At 35.8% G+C, this 18,253-nt stretch overlaps 1 protein-coding gene across 1 annotated transcript in view; it reads right to left on the bottom strand.

Annotated features, from left to right (window-relative positions):
* The window catches only part of DPY19L3 (dpy-19 like C-mannosyltransferase 3), a 66,871-nt gene that overhangs the window by 39,409 nt on the left and 9,209 nt on the right, over nucleotides 1–18,253 (bottom strand). The window contains exon 4 of the mRNA XM_063112454.1: nucleotides 4,624–4,714. Coding sequence (XP_062968524.1) covers nucleotides 4,624–4,714 — 91 coding nt within the window. The remainder of the gene's footprint in view (nucleotides 1–4,623; nucleotides 4,715–18,253) is intronic.

Here is an 18,253-nt window from a genome sequence, read left to right as displayed (position 1 = left end):
GATTATTTGTATAAACTGTGGTTATCTATACAAAGAAGCACTATGCAGTTGCAAAAAGGAATAAGAAATATTTTTATATTCTGCTATAGAGTAATCCCCAAGGTTTTTGTTAAGTGAAAAAAGCAAAACAGAGAATAGTGTATACAGTAAGCAATTTTTCTGTAACAAACAGGTAAAAACAAACACATTAAAGTATTTGCTTATATTAAAAAATTAACAGTGGAAGAATAAACCAAAAACTAATAAAAATTGTTACCTAAAGAGTAAAGGAGAAAACGGGGTGAAGGGAACAGGGATGGAAGTAGACTTCTCTGAATACTCCCTGACTTATAGTTTTTTAAAAAAATACTATTTATTGTAAGCATATTATTATTACAAATCATGATTTTTCTTTGTGCCCTTTTCCCACCCTATCCCTCTGCAAACCACCCCCACCGCCTCATCACCATTTCTAGTATTCTGAAAGTTCAAGGAATTGTTAACTTTTTTCTTTTTTTTAGCGCCCAGTCATAAGTGAGAACATGCGGTATTTCTCTTTCCTTGTCTGGCTTATTTCACTTAACATAATTTTCTCCAGACTAAACCAAGCTGCTGCAAATGGCAGAATTTCATTCTTTTTTATAGCTGAGTAGTATTCCATTGTATATATATACCACATTTTCCTTATCCAGTCATCCGTCCATGGACATTTAGGTTGGTTCCATATTTTGGCTCTTGTAAATAGAGCTGCAATGAACATGTGAATGTAGGTATGATGATTTCCATTCCTTTGGATATATGCCCAGTAGTGGGATTGCTGTATCATATGGCAGTTCTATCTGTACTTGTTTGAGGAACCTCCATACTGATTTTCCGTAATGGCTGTACTAATTTATAGTCCCACCAACAGTGTAGAAGAGTTCCCCTGATTTATAGTTTTGACTCTGGCACCATGTAAACTTTATCATTATAAGTGTTAAAAAAAAAAAAACCAAATATTTTACAACACAATCTCTGAAAACCAAAAGCAAAATAAAACAAATAAACCTATGGTGTTGGTGGCTTGGTCACAAAGAGAGAACTCTTTCAAGTGACTTAAGACAGAGGAATGTGACTATATATCCCAAGTGGGTTATATACTAAGGAGACAAAAGAACTGTAAAGACAGCTTGAACTGTTTTCAGGTAATCATATTGTTAGTAACAATATTATTATTGTTACACTGAAAGTAATATATATGTGCATAAAACAAATAAGTGATAATGTTAATGTCATAAGGAACCAAAGGTTTCATCTTAAGAAAAAAAAGAGATACAAATATAAAATCAAAAAAGTAAAAACTCTGTCATCCTAACTTGGAACTGGAAATAATTATATGACTTGCATTCATATTCTCTCTTAAGAAAAAAATTCACATTTCCTAGGTCTGCTCATTAAAAAGGAAAGAAAATAATAACCAATCTAGTAACAATAAGCATCCCTAGTACACAAATTGTGGTCTGTAAATAGCCATTAAAATGAATTAGAGCTCCTTGAAGAAATGGATGATTCTAGCTCAGGGACAGGAAATACAGGAAATGGGCCTGAAACATCGTGCCATGCCAAAAGGCAAGGGAGTTTACAAAGACCACTAAGGTCAGGTCAAAAAGACAGCAGCCAAGCTGATGGACATCCCACTAGACAAAGATCAGACAATTTGAATGTAAGCAGAATAATGAAAAAGATTGAACACATCAAACATGCTAAACACAAATTTATGATGGTAGTAAAAAAGCAAAATCTTAAGGGGATGCTAGAAAGGAACTAATTCCAAAAACAATAAAGAGAAAGGACAGTATTTATCCTGCCTTTCCTTTGTGAGCCACACTGGGTTACCAAATAGGTGATGAGAAAATGTTTTCCTTTAGAGATGAATTCTATCTAATAATGAAGGAAGGAATGAATGATAAAATTAGAATATCACCATTTCATCATCCTTGTGAAATTAACGGATTTACATAATGGTCACCAATGGTGCTAAATCATTAGGTGAAGGGCTAATTGGAAACTTAATAATGGATGGATCAGCCTTAGCCCAAAGAGAGATAGCCAGACATTATGTACCCTCTGATGTGGAATTACAGAATAGCATCCAGGAAGTATTCTTACCAAAGAAACAGAACTTAAATCTGAGCAAGCCTCTAGATCTAACTACCAATTAACAGGAAATTCAGGAAACAGAGGAACATTAAATGATACCATGGGGCTCTAGCAAAATTCAGAAAGTGAAAAACTCTATCTGACAAATAAATCAGTGTTTTCAACAAAAAACTACAAAAAAAAAAAGATGGAAAGATAACAATAAATTTAAAGAAACAGTTAAAGAAACATATCAAAAGACTGCAATGTATAAGCTTTATTTGGATCTCGAAAACTATATTAAAAATCTGTAAGACAAATGGAAGTGAAAATGCTAACTATTGAAACAAAGTGATTATTTACAGATGAATCAATATGATGTCTTGGATTTACTCCAAAATAATCCAAGTTGAGGGCAGGGGTATAGAGGAAACAAGATTGTTCATGAGTTGCTAACTGTTTTAGCTGGATGATGAGTACATGGAAACTCATTAAAGGATGCTCTCTACCTTTTTATATGTTTTAAATTTTCTAAAGGATAATCCTAATTAACAAATGAATTGAAACAAATCAACCAGTGAGTTCATAGTGATACTAAAAAAAAAACCAAAACACTCATCATGCACCTTTAGAGCAGAGTTTCTCAACTTAAGCACTACTGATATTTTGAGCTGTATAATTCTGTGTTGTAGGGACTGTCCTGTGCATTATAAGATGTTTACCAGCATCCCTGGCCTTTACCCACTAGATTCCAGTAGCACCCCAGCCCCCTAGATGTGACAACCAAACATGTCTCTAGACACTCCAGATGTCCTGCAGGGGTACAATTGTTCTCCAACCCCCCAATAAAAACCACTGCTTTAGAGGATGCTAGAGAAGGAATTCACAATTTTGAGAACTGGTAAACACAGTTAATTCTCATACTTCACAGTAGTTATGTTCTATGAAGTTTCAGTAAAAACTGAATTAGTGAATATTAAACTAGTTAGGAAATAAAGGGTTAGGTTCCTATAAGCCTATGGTTACTAGTATATATTTTCATTAACTGATCAACACATAACCTTGCTTTATGTGTGTTTTTATTAAAAGACACTTTCTTTAATGTATATGTTAATTCATTAACATTTAGCTCACCACCAAGAACACTATAAGTCATGCCTGCATGAAGCTTATCTAACACCTGTGTTTTCTCTGTAAGGCACATCACAGTCTTCTTGCCCTTAGAAACACTAGACAGAACTTTAGCACTATGTTTGGGGCCATTTAAAATGGCAAAATCAATAACAGCATAAAAATGCAAAAAACATGGCACTACACAGACTGCGAAAAGGATGCTGTATTATGAGTGCTGAAACAAGAAGGCAGAGCATCACCTTGTTCAGTCTCTGCTGGGAACATGCATGTCACCAACTAAAATTTTTCACTACTCTGGACATGTCCATGAATGACTGTGGAAGGACCACAAATATTGATTTTGGGGTTATAGATTTTAGCAAGTAGATGATTTTGCAAATATAGAATCCATGAATAATGAGGATCAACCACATGGAGGAAAAATCAATACTTAGCCTGCCTTTCTTGTATAAACTGTACCTCAGGGTAACCAAACAATTGATGAGAAAAAGGTTTTCTATATAACAAAGTTCCAACTAAAAATATAGGAGGAATAACAGAATTAGAATGTCACTATTTTGTAGCCCCACTAAAATAATAAACATAGGCAATAATCATCAACGGCTACTAAACCCATTAAGTGAATGGGCGACAAGGTAATTAGCCTTTTTATGGATAAGTTTGGCTACCAACACAGTAACCAACTGATTAATTTTTATGGCACAAAAGATAACCAAAATTTCATGTCTCCTAGTATGATAAAATCAGAAGTTCAAAACATCACCTATGAAGAATTTGCACCAAAAATATCACAGCTAAATCCAAGTAAAGTTCTCTTTCATAAGAACCCAAGTTAAGCTTATCAAAGATATAGTAAGTAGAAGAAAGCCTTTTTGGGGTTTCCATCAGGAGTAAAATTAAAGAGTGTGGGCTCTAAACCTCTAAGGAAAAGTGAAAATGCAGGAAAATGGCAATTGGAAAATAAAGTAATAAATAAGATCAGTGAGGACAAATGAAGGAATAAATGAGGGCATCGAGGACAACTATGTTTCATCTGTATTACCAAAGGGCCTCCTGTTTTTAGACAATACTCTTTTTACCTGCAAAGACCATTTCCAAAAACGATCATGAGAAAAATCAGCAACAAAACCAAGAAATCACAAAGAGATTACTTTTGTGATAGAGAAGAGCTGGAAGGCAAGGAGAAGAAAGTTATATAAATTATTATAGAACTTTTTCCAGAGCAAAACATTTTCATAAAATGATTAGATATTAACAAGAAAAAACTACACAAGTTCAAAGAAAAACTACCCATTTTATAAAGAACTTAAAATCCTTTCGTGCAAAGTATTTTTGTCTAAAATATTGAAAAGAATGCAGTAGATCTCACATGAAACTATTAGTTGTAATTACCTTGCATGAGGGTTGGAGCCTGCAGCATTTGCTTGTAGTAGGAGTAATACAGTCCACATTCTGTTCTAAATGAGATTTCTCGCTCCACTTCCTGAAACAAAGTTAGATCTACTGGGTTTACATGACCTAGTTTTATTTAAATATGTAATGTCACTGCAGAAACAGGATACGGAACTACAACTTAAAAGAAAAAAATCTCTGAAAACATAGTCTCAAGAAATCTTGGCAAACAAAAATAACAGAAGGCTGATAATTGTTGAAGCTGAGTGACAGATATCTGTGTTTGTCCATACCATTCTACTTTTGTCAATGTTTAAATTTTTAAAAATTAAAAAAAACCCAAAACACACCAACATTCCCATGTGATATTACTGAGACACAAAACAGGGAAAGTATTAAAAAATCTCCCCAATGAAAAGAACTATAATTGCATTAGACAACTGCCTAAAAGCTAACAATAATATATATAATCAATAATTTTCTTTTTATTCTAAGACTAAAAGGTACTCTTAGTCCAATGGGGCAGACCTTCTACATATAAATTTTACTTTGATAAGTGTAACCTTGGTGGAAAGCTGTTCACGTATGTAAATGGACATGTGAAATTTATAAACTGCTTTTAGATAAGTATTCAATCTTAGATGAATTGAAAATCTAAAATAACAGCTAGTAGTCAATTTGGTCATAAGATGCTTTTATTACATTTAAAATTTAAATCATTAACATAACATATGGAGGCAATGGGCAATGAAGATAGGGAAGGCTTTCTGAAATAATCCTATTAATACTCTTAGATCATACAGTTCATATATATGTAAAAGTATAAATGAACAAAAAGTTATAATCTATGTCATTATACCTTCTTTTATCCCAGTATTCAAAAACACCAGATCCCTGAATCTGCAACACACTGTCTAAAACGTAATTCCTTCTACGCTTTTTCATACTGCAGCAGATCCATATTCCACAAACCCAACTTTAATGGGGGAAAATAATAAACATTGAACATCTCACTTTCTAGCTGATGACCTTTTCTTTTTTTTTTTTTAGCACATCTTTGTTTTTTCCTACCTCCCACTATTTTTCAAATGGTAATAAACATTTCACTAAAAGAACCACTCATGCTATTTATCTTCAGACTTGGAAACTATTTAATGTATTTCTCTTGCCCTTTAAATATTTCTTTAACTATTTCTCCTATCCTTTAAAAAATGCATTATAAACCAATTCATAAATAAAGTATTGAAGAAACACTCTCTTAATTAACTAAGAATGTAAATATACAATTACTGACTCCAAAAAACAAACTATTATGTTTCATTATAGTTAAATAACTCCTTTAGAAAAACAGGAGGTGGGGTAACAAACCATCTTATGAACTTCCTTTCACAGAAAATAAATTTACCCTGAGGAAATCAAGCATTAAAAAAAGGCCCATAAGGTTGTGAAATTTAATTTCATTTGTACACTTGCTTTATAAAAAGGACAATACTGAATGATATAGCTTTTAAAACTTTCACAATTGCTGCTGATTTGTGTTGCTCCTTTCAGAGCAACACTTCTTAGTAGCTATGTTAACACATTCATCTTTAGTCTTTGAGAAAAACTGCTCTATTGCTTTTGATGACATAAAGCCAAACTGGTATCACCCATTTCTAGCATGTTCAAACTCCTACTTGGTAAAATAACCACAGAGGCTATGAATTGATATTAACTGAGCAAATACTAGCTTTTGTCCATGCAAGTATTTAAAAAAAAAAGTTTAATTACATTCCTTTTCTTTTCTATAGCTGCCTTAAAGTGTTCAAAGTACTAACTGTTGCCTTCAATGGAATATCCTAACATCAAACCTACATCCCCAGATCAGGCTGGAGAGCCAGGTCGATTATCCACATGTACGGGCTTCATTTCTATATGGTTCTATGAATAAAAGACCGGGATTATAAAAATTGGGAAAAAGAAAAAAACATTGCTCAAAGAACTAAAAGTAGAAAGCGTTTGTGCCTCACCCCTCTTTAATATACCCAGAATATATAAAGAACAGAGGGGGACTAATTAGTAAAAATGCATTCAAATATGATTAATTGGTAATCTTGGCACCAGCTGTATAGAACCAAATGCTATACTTTATTAGACAGACACTTGCAAGTTTTACATCTGCTTCATGCTAAGAGAACATCTGCTTTACTCATTCAAACACTTTTCCAGTTTTACAGCAATTTATACTTTGTCTGGTGTATCTTGCCAATGAAAATGTACACGAATAAAGTTACCCTCTAAAGAATGGAAAACGAACAAATACTTCATATTTTAATTTGCATAGGTTCCTCAGGGAAAGCAATGTTTGCTGAGAGAATAAAAACATTGTCTCTGAAGATAATGACAAAAAGAACTGGAAAGCCAAAAGATTGTATTTTTAAAGAACTGTATAGTTAAAACCATTTAAGTAGTAGTTTATATAGTAATTTAACACAAGTACTAAAAGGAAAAAGCATTAGGAAAAAAAGACTGTTCATAATTAATGATTTGCATCCTCCCCTCTTGGAATTAAGGCAAATGCTAACAATGCACAAAAGGCTAACAAGCCCTTTTAGACAAATGACACCAAATTTGGAAAGGAAACATATCAAATTAGTTTTTAAAAATTTCATGTAAGTAATTTTTGTTTATACAAATTGTCTCCCAAATTGTCCGTTGGTAGTGGAGAAACCACTGAAAGATTAACTTTCTGAATGTAATGTTTCAGAATTAGGTTAACAAATCATCTCACCAAGAAACAGTAGCTCATGATAAGACAGCTGTTCTTAAAGTTCTGTACTGGGAATCATGCCCTCAGCAAACATATTTATGGCACATACATGGTTTATTGTCTGGTTAAATTCATGTCCATCTGTTAGAATGGAATGATTCTTGCCCTAGAGTTATTAAAGCTGTGACACGTGAGAGCTGCCAAGCAGTGTTTGTGAGTAGGCTAGACTACTGCTAAAGTGACAGTACTTCCAATGGGCCTGCAATGAACTGATCAGCAGCAGTCTAAGAATTACTGTAATTACTACTGTGTGAATTAATAATATTCATTCTAAAGACTCTTTGCTTTGCAGGAGTATTCAATGAAAGGACATGCAAATTCTGTGGTATCAAATAAATATGAGAGTAACAAGTGTAAAATGTTAGCACAGAAAGACTAAAAATGAGTGAACTGAGTGATTTTAGCCAAATGAGAATTATCCCTCCTTATCATTGAACATGTATTTGCTCGGGAAACAAAAAGGTGTAAGAATTTAGTTCTTGACCCCAAGTAGTTTATGATTCAATGAAAAAGAACAATGCTTTGTAAACAAAAGATGACTATTCAAGGAAACAGAAGTATCTAATAGAAGGAACAAATATAGCCTTTTGCCTAAACTATTAAATTAGCTTCTCCACTAGATTCTGTGCTTCTACGTGGTATCTTCTTCCTCCAATTTATCTTCCTCATTCATTCATTCAACAGATAACTAACAAGTGACAAGCATTCCTCTGCTGGGAAATTCAGCAGGGAACAAAACAGGCAAAAATCTCTGCCTTCATGAAATTTACCATCTAGAGTAGAGGGAGAAGAGAACAAACAAGCAAAACACGTACAATGTTAAGATAGTTGAAAGTGCTATGGAAAGTCAAGCAGAGAAGGGGGCAGAGAGGGTAGAGTGTGTTGGGGGGGGGTGTTGTGATTTTAAAGGTGGGCAGGGAAGGCTTCATTCAAGTGGCTACTGAACAAAAAATTGATCCCATGAGCTATGTGGTTACCTGAGGGAAGAGCCTGCCAGACAGAGCAACCCACATGCACACTGAACGGTGAGGAAAGCAGTGTAGCCTGAGTGGTGGAAAAAAGGGCAGTTAATAAGGTCTGAGAGTGGCAGAAGAGTCAGAGAGGTAACATGGGGTCAGATCTAGTCTTGTACTCTAGAACTAGAAGCTGTGTTTGTGTGTGTGTATAGAGGAAGTTGGGAGTTTGGTTTTGCCATGCTAAATTTGAATTTCTGTTTTGAACAGAAATATAAGCTGATCTACATTTTAAAAGATCATACTGGCTGCTGTGTTCAGAACACAGCAAGGGCAAAGCAGGGAAACCAGTAAGGGGGCTACTTGCAGTAAGCCAGGTGGAGATAAAGGTGGAGGTTGTGAGAGATGATCAGATTCTAGATACTGTAAAAATAAAGCTGATAGGATTTGCGGAGGGATTCAATGCGGGGTTTGAGAGAACTATGATTCTTCAACGTTTGTGATCTGAGCCACTGAAGGAAAAAGTTGCAATTTACAAAGACAGTGAAGATTTAAGAAGCACCTGTGGGCTGGGAAGGTCAAGCATTTGATTTTGGACTTAAGTCTGAAATGCCTATAGGACATCCAAATGAAGATGGCCAAGTAGGTGTTGGATATAAAAATCTGGAGTTCACGGGAGAGGTCTGAGCAGGGTATATACATTTGGGAGTCATCAGCATATAGATGGTATTTAAAGCTACAGAAAAGATTGTTCCTAGAAATAAGGGTGGACAGAAAAATACAAGGTCTGAGTTCTGGGGTTCTCTGTCAGTAAGAGTTTGTGAGGCTGAGAAGCACCCTGTAAAGGAGCCAAAGGATCAGCTGGAGAGGCAGGGGTAAATCCAGGAGAATGTATACTCCAAGCCAAAAAGAAAAAAAAATGCTAATAGACCAAGTAAAATGCGGACCGAGAAATGACCACTAAATTTAGCATCTTGGAGATCGTCTGTGACTTTAACAAGAACATTTGTAGAGCAGTGTCATGGGTAAAGGCCTGATTGGAGTGGGTCTGAGAGAGAGAAAAATCGTAAGGGAGGAATAAGGACTACAAGGTTGACCAATTTTGGGGGGAGTTTTGGTATTAAGCTGAGAGAAAAAACGAACCAGCAAATGAGAAAGTGGGGTCACAATAGGCTTTGCCCCCTAGGATGGGAGAAAGAGCAAAATACAGAATCAACTGCTAGAGCAATGTGCTTCAGTGGAAGACAGGGGATAGGATATCATACACAAGGGAGAAAAAGAAAAGTCAGTGTATATGGGCATAGATCCAGGCAGATACAAGGTAAAAGCAGGCAGAAGGTCTCTTCAGTTGCTTCTACTTTCTCAGTGAAACAGGAAGCAACATCATCAGCTGAGGGTGAGGACTGGGGAAGTCCTGGTGAAGATTTGAGGGAAGAAAAGGTTACAATAATAGTTCAGGAAAGCTGTGGAGTACATGGATAAAGGAAGTGTAATAGAACTACCAGGCAGCACTGAGAGGGGACATTTGAGTTCTTCCTCCTCTATTAATTTCAACTTGACAAATTTTAAAATAAAAATTTCAGTTTCTGTATATTTAATTTTGTATCCTGCTACTATCTGAATTTTCTTATTGCTTGTAATATTTTTTCAGATTATCCCCTTGGAGTTTCCAGGTGGAGAATCACGTCATCTGAAAATAATAATTTTACCTCCTCCTTTCCAGATTTTTATACTTTTTACTTATTTTTATTATTGTATTGCTGGTGCCTCCAAAGCAATGCTAAATAGATAATACTAGTATTAATGAAAAGTTCTGGCTTAGGGATATGCTTCTAGTGTTGTGCTGTCTAATTCATTAACCTCTAGCTACATGTGCCTATATAAATCCACTTAAAATAAAAAATTCAGTTCCTCAGTTCCTGAGCACATTTGGCTAGTGACTATAGTTCTAGACAGCACAGCACAGACAAAGAACTTTTTGTCATCACAGAAAGTTCCACTGAATAGCTGTGATTCCCTACTGGGTAAGATGCATGCGGTCTGAGATGCAAGCTATATTTAAAAATAAATGCATCTATTATTTTTTTTTTTTTTAACAGTTTGAGACAGAATTTGCATTCCATACAATTCACCCATTTAAAGTGTAGCATTCAATGGCTTTTACTATATTCACAGTCATGCATGTATCAATACAATCAATTTTTGAACATTTTTATTACCCCCCCCCCAAAAAAAACCATGCACCACTGAACCGTCACTCTGCAAATCCTCATTCCCTCCAGCCCTAGGCAGCCACTAATCTATTGTATGTCTCTTCAGATTGGCCTATTCTGGACATTTAATGTAAATGGAATCATACAATACGTAGTCCTTTGTGCCTGGCTTTTTTTCTTTAGCATAAAGTTTTTGAAGTTAATTTATGTTGTAGCAAATATTGGTAAATAATTTCAAAAATGCAGAATCATATATCATTGCACAGCTATATCACATTCTATTCATTTATCAACTGATAGACATTTGGGTTGTTTCTACTTTTTGGCTATTATGAAAAATGCTATGAACATTTGTGTACAAGCTTTTCTGTGGACATTTTCATTTTTCTCCAGTATATGAGGGTACTTCAAAAATGTCATGGAAAAATAGAATTAAAAAATAATATGAATCTTTCATGAACTTTTCTGGAGTACCCTCATATATTGAGTAGGAAAACAGCTAAGATTATATGGTAACTCTATGTTTAACTGCTAAAAACTGTTATGCTGTTTTCCAAAACAGTTGCATCATTTTAAATTCTTACAAGTAGTGTACAAGGGTTCCAATTTCTCCATATCGTTGTCAACACCTGTTATTATCTGACTTTTTAAAATTATAGCTCTACTAGAGGGTGTGAAGTAGTTATCTCATGTAATTTTGATTTGCATTTCCCTGATAGCTAATGATGGTGAGCATCTTTTCCTGTGCTTTTGGCCATTTGTGTAATGTCTCTGGAGAAATGTCTATTCAAGTCCTTTGCCCAATTAAAAAATTAAGTTGCCTTTTTATTATTGAGTTGTACTATTAGTTATTTATATATTCTAGGTACAAGTCCCTTATCAGATAGATGAGTTGTAAAATATTTTTCCCATTCTAAGTGTTGTCTTTTCACTTTCTTGATGGTGTACTTTTAAAGCATAAAATTTCTAATTTTGAGAAGACCAATTTATCTAATTTTTTCTTTAGTCACTTGTCCTTTTTGTGTTGTACCTAAGAAGTCTCGGACTACTCCTAGGCCATGAAGATTTATTCATGTTTGTTTCCAAAAGTTTTACAGTTTTAGACATTTAGGTCTACGATCCATTCTGAGTTAATTTTTGTGTATACTGTGAGGAAGAGGTCCAACTTCATTCTTTTGCATGTGAATATCTAGTTGTTCCCAGGCCATTTGTTGAAAAGACTATGCTTTCTCCATTTAATTGTCTTGGCACACTGTTGAAAATCAATTGACTATAAATGTAAGGGTTTATTTCCAGACTCTCAATTCTATTTCCATTGATTTACATGTTTATCCTCATGCCAATACCGCTCTGTCTTAAGTACTGTAGCTTTGTGATAAGTTTTGAAATCAGGAAGTTCGTGTCTTGCAAATTCGTTCTTCTTTTTCAAAGTTGTTTTAGCTATTCTGGGTCCCCCAAGTTTCCATATAAATTTTATGATTGGCTCCTCAATTTCTGTGAAAATCCACCTGAGATTCTGAGAGGAACCACATTGGATCTGCAGATCAACTTGAGGAGTAATGCAATCTTAACAATATTGTCTTACATTTCATGAACATGGTGTAAGTTTACATTTCTTTTGTTAAATTTATTCCTAAGTAATTTATCTTTTTGTTGCTATTGTTAATGGAATTGTTCTCTTAATTTCATTTTGTTTGCTCGTTACTAAACAGAAATAAAACTGTCTACTAATCTTGTATCCTGCAATCTTGATGAATTAATCTATTAGTTCTGATTTTTTGTTAGTGGATTATCTGCACAAGATCACATCATCTACAAATAAAGACAGTTTTACTTCCTTTCCAATTCGGATGACTTTTCTTTTCTTGCCTAAGTTCCCTGACTAGAATCTCTAGCAAAATGTTGAATACAGGCAGACTTTTTTGTCTTGTTCCTGATCTTAGGGAGAAAGCTTTGTCTTTCACCATTAAGTAGGATGTTAGCAGTGAGTTTTGGCAGATGCCCTTTATGAGGTTGAAATTCCTTTCTATTCCTAAGTGGCTAAGTGTTTTTATGTTTTTACACATCCACATGAAAGGATGTTGAATTTTGTCAAATGCTTTTTCTGTGTCATTTGAGATGACCATATATTTTTTGTGTGTGCCTTATTTTATTTATGTTGTAGACTCATCTGGTCTATTCATATTTTGAGTTATATATGTTATACAAAAAATGATATTGAATTTTTTCAAATATGTTTTTTGCATCTTTTGCAGTACCAATATGGTGGAGAACCATATTAATAGATTTCCCAACAATTTCCTTTATATTCCTAGTATAAAAATGACTTGTTCATGGTGTGCCATACTTTTAATATGCTACTGTATTCTTTCCTAGTATTAGGATTTTTGCTTCAATATACATAAGTACGATTAGTTTCTGAGTTTCACTGTTTAATACTATCTGGATCACATACAGTGCATCATCATTATTCATGGATTCCTTATCTGTAATTTCACCTACTCACTAAAATTTATTTGTAATTACAAAATCAGTACTTGTAGTGCTTTTGCAGTCATTTGCAAGATATGAGTGGAGAAAATTCAAGTTGTGCAATGTGTGGTTCCCTCTTGTCTCAGCTCTCACACAGAGATGACCAGAGGATGAAGACAGTAGCAGTCAGTGCAGCACAGAGCAAGCAGTTCCAGCTCTGGGGCCAGCAGGATTAGGTTTGAATTCCAATTCTGACAGACTAATGGGGCAGCCTTAAGCAAGTCACTTAACACTTCAGAACCTCATTTTCTCTTTTGTAAAATAAAGAAAATGGAATCTATCAGAATGAGTTTTTAGGATTTAAGATTATAATCTATGTGTGATCTATGTGTATATATGTACATGTACGTATTTCCCCTAGGAGCAATGGTTCAATATTCACTGTTTTCAACCACGGTATAGAAGATAATCACTGTAAATAAGGAGAATCAACTGTAGGTTGGGTACCAGTACTATGCTTGCTTTATTAAAATATTTTGGAAATTTTCTTCCTCTCCTAAGTTCTAGAATGACCCAAATAATACTGCAGTATTTTGATTCTTAAAGGGTTTGATAAAATTCCTCCATAAAACCAATAGGGTCTAGTATTTTTGAGGGCAGGAGACAGGTGGCTCTTGATCAAGTTTTCCTTATCACATCTACAGAAATTATGTTTCCTGGGGCCAGTTTTGGTAACTTATATTCTAGAAAATCATCCATTTCATCTAAGATCTCTAATTTGCACAGAGTCAAACAAAAGCCTCTTGTGGCTCTTTCCTATTTCATGGTCTTTGCAGTTATTCATTTATTTATATTATATTCAGTTATTACATTATACTTGCTACCATTATATCACGATCTCTGTATTTCTTATTTTAGGTATTTGAACTTCCTACCCCTCCACCTTTGTCTTTCTGTGTATGAGGTTAACTAGTGGTTTACTTTAGTTTTCACCCCCCAAATAACCATTTATTTATAAACTTTCCTACTTTCTAGTTTATTAGTTTTTCCTTTTACCTTTATCCTCCCTGTGTTACTAGATTTTGTTTACTTTCCAATTTCAAAAGTGGAATGTTTATTTTTATTCTTATAATTTGTATTCATTTGCATTTATTCTTACTTCATAGTATTTAAAGCCACATATATTTTCTTCTGAGCACTGCTTTAGCTGTATCACATAATTCTGAAATATGGTTTCCATCACTTTGTAGATTTCACTTATAATTTCTACAAATTCAGTGTTAATTTCCTCTGTGACCCAAGAGTTATTTTAAAAATACTTTTAACTTTCTAGGTATTGAGGGTTTTTGTTTTCAGTTATTTCCAATTTTTATTTAAATAAATGAGTAAATTAACACAAGATACTGTAAGTATATGACTGTTATCCTAAGTCAAAAACAAGCCAAGACCGTCTACTATCACACTGTGACCAGGGAATACTGTCCATGTAATTCCTGTACTTTTGGATCTGAGATTTTCTTTATGGCTTAACGTATCAATGTTTTTATGAATTGTTCTATGGATATCTGAGAAGAGGGTAAGATCTGTCTTTAGATATTTATACATTAGATCTATTGTATTCATTATTTTCCCTAGGTTTCCATCTCCTTATTTATTTTTGCCCACTTTTTCATGAACCGAGAAAGGAAAATTAAATGTTTCTATATTTCTTCTTATATTTCCTGTAGTTTTTGCTTTATGGATATTGATGCTAAGTTATCCGATGCAAGAATAGTTATATGTGTAGTCTTTATCATTTAAAAACTGACCTTCTTTGTCTCAGGTAACACTTTCTGACACTTCCTTTTCCATTTTGGCATTTGCTCAGTAAGTCCATACCCACCCCTTTGCTCTCAATCCTTCTGAGTCATTTTGTTCTGAGAAGATCTTGTGCACAGCATGCGGTTTGGGTTTTGCTTTTGCTTTGTGATTCAGAGTTTTTACTTTATTAAGTAAAGCCCATTTATATTTATTTCTATAAAAATGTTTGGGTATATTTGCATTCAAACATTTTGTGTCACACTTTTTACTGCTTTTTAGAATAAACCCTTCACTATCTGATGTCTTTTTGTGTGTGTATGTGCATGTGTTCCTTCCAATTTGGGAGGTGTACATTTTTTGTTCATTGAGTTACCTTTATAACTTCATTGATAACTTAACTCTTTATTCCTATGCACAGTATCTATTGACTTCATATGAGTAATGACTATCTTAAAAAGTTTATACTTCTCCCCTGTCCAATTTTACTTGGTATTATTTTTCTTGGAGTTTTAAAAATGTACTTGTTTCTCGACTTAGTTTTATTTTTTTATTGAATCAAAATGGATTATACATATTTTGGGGGTTCAACATTGAGATGTGTTGATCAAATCAATATTACTAGCATATATATTGTTACAAATCATAATTATTCTTTATGCCCCTTTTCTCCCCTCCCCCCTCTAACTACCCTAGATTTCTCCTCTCCTTCTGAAAGAATAATGGTTACTCTGTTGATTTGTTGCCTAGATGATCTGTCCAATGGTGAGAGGTGTGATCAGGTCCCCCAATATTATCACAGAGCAGATGCTTCTTCTGTCACTCTGCAATGGGCTTTGTGGAGAGAGATATCCTCTTCTTTATCTCTGCTGGTGACTCTCCTTGTGTCAGTGCACTCCAGTGGTTGGCAGATCATCTACGTGATGGTTGTGGCATCTAGCCGCTTTCACAGCAGCCATGGTTATGGTGGTGGCTGTGGTGGGCCACCCACATGGAGGTGATGTTTTTGGCATGCTCCTTGGTGCTGGCAGTGTGCCTGGTTGTGGGGTGTGTCTGGTCCCCTTCTTCATGCCTCTGGTCCCTGGGCGGGCCCTAAGGTGCTGGCACGGTGTGCCTGATTGTGGGATGGGGGGGGGGTCTGGACCCCTTCTCCATGTCTCTGGTCCCCGGGCGGGCCCTGAGGCACAGGTGCAGTGTGCCTGGTTGTGTGTGTGGGGGTCTGGACCCCAGCTCCATATCCTGGTCCATGGAGCCACTGGCGGTGTGCCTGGATGTGGGAGTGGGGTCTGGTCACCCTCTCAATGCCTCGGGTCTCTGGGTGGGCCCCGAGGTGCTGGTGCAGTGTGCCTGGTTGTGGGGGGGCCGGTTTGGTCCCCTTCTCCATACCTCAGGTCCCCAGGCGGGTCTGGAGGCACTGGTGCAGTGTGCCTGGTTGTGGGAGGGGGGGGTCTGGTCCCTGGCTCCAAGCCTCTGGTTCCCAAGCAGGCCCCAAGGTGCTGGTGGTCTCAGGCAGAACTAATCTTCTGTCCTTTGCTCACTTCTAAAACAGGGGAACTTCCTGTGGGAACCAGTACTTGGGCTGTGTTGTTCAGGTAAATTGCTGCTTTACTGCTGTTTCCATGGGGAAAGCTTTTTGTGCAGCTCAGGGTTTAATGGTTGACCTTATAGGTACTTCCGGCTCTCTGGAGACCTGGTGGATCTGTGTTGTGTAGAAACTCTGATCTGGGCCTGAGTTTTTTCATAAAACTGCACCCCATGCAATTCTGCATTCCCAACCAGTCTCCTCTGAGTGGACCTGTGCTGATTGGGGGGTGGATTGACTGTCCTTGCTGTGTCCCAGTGTTCTCCTTGTGGGCCCATCTCCCCCACCTCCCGTGCTCCAAATACCTCCCATGGGACGGGCCTTGGGCCAATCCTTGCGATGACTCACCGGCCTCTGAATGGCTCCCTTTTTTCAGTTGTTCTGGCGCCTCGCTCCTGCATAGGTCCACGGGAACCCTATTAGTGGTCTTGTTGTCCTGGGGGCTGCCAAGACCCTCTTCTCCCCTGCTGCCTCCAAGCAACTCCATCCAAACGGCACAGCTGTGGCTTCTACAGGCTCCTGCTCCATGCACTCAGCAGTTATAGCCTGGAAGTGGCGGTGGCATGAAACACTCAGAGCAGTTTTCTCTTTCTCATTGTGGTTTCTCCCACCTTCATAAACTCCATAGGTCTCTCCTCCTCTTCCCCTGAGCTCCAGTGGCTCCAGCTTGGCTGATGCTACATTTTTATAGTTGTAAATTGGTTGATTTGTGGGAGAGAGTGATGCTAGGAACCGTCTATTCTGCCATCTTGACCAGAACCTCTTGACTTAGTTTTAAATGAAACTTTCTGACTTCTAGCTATAAAACAAATCAGGACAATTTCACCATCTTTTACTATTTCCTTTCTTCTTCTAACTTGTGTTATCATTGCATTGTTGTTATTACATGTGTTAACATTATTATATGTTATTATTACATTGTTTATATCATATACATTTTGTTCTGTAACTAGTCTTATTCCTACAGTAAATAAATTTGAGCCCCACTGACAGTCTTTCTGCCATTTTTTTTCCATTTCTTGGCTGAATGAAGTTTCCCTCTCCTAATTACTTCAGGTGTTCTTAAAAATATATATTTCCCAGAACCAAAAGAGTTTGGATGGTGCCTTTATACATTATGGAATGACTGGGTTAAAATGTGTAAATCACTTTCTTTTACTTGAGTATTTTGTAGCATCATTGTCTTTGAACATTAAATTTTACTATGGAATAGTTGAAAGTCAGATTGACCCTTGGTCTCCCCTTATAGCTAATTTAATTTTTTTGTCTGTAATATCCAAAAGTTTCTTAATATATTTAAGTCCAGCAATTTCATAGAGCTATATCCTGCTAATGATTTTTCTAGACCGATTTTCGTTTGGACCCACTGTGCCCTTTTAACTTGTAGACTCAAATTTTCTTTTATTTTTGGAAAGTTTCCTTGAATTACAGCTTTAAACATATATGTTTTTTTCTGTTTCACTGTTTTGATTCTCTTTCTTTGGGACACAAATTATACGTTTGCTGTTCTTTGTCTTCCTTGGCTGTCACTTTCTAATACTTTAACTTTACTAACTTCGTTTCATATTGTTTACTTTTATCAGTCCTGTCCAACATTTCACTTTCTGTGCTTTCTGCATGCAGATTCTGGTCTCCTGTGTTTTGCATATAATGTTTGTTAATTTCTATTATGTCTTTTAATTCTATTTCGTGTCTCAGTTCTGCAAGCTCATGTTTTATTTCCTTTTGTTATCTTTCTATACCTCCTTGAAGAATGTATATACCTTCTTACATCTCTGATTTGAATTCATCTTCCACAGGGGCA

This window comes from Cynocephalus volans, chromosome 10 (genome assembly GCF_027409185.1).
Source record: "Cynocephalus volans isolate mCynVol1 chromosome 10, mCynVol1.pri, whole genome shotgun sequence".
Lineage (NCBI taxonomy): Eukaryota > Metazoa > Chordata > Mammalia > Dermoptera > Cynocephalidae > Cynocephalus > Cynocephalus volans.
The sequence above is the reverse complement of the archived record's forward strand: the minus strand, read 5'-3'. Positions and strand labels throughout refer to the sequence as shown.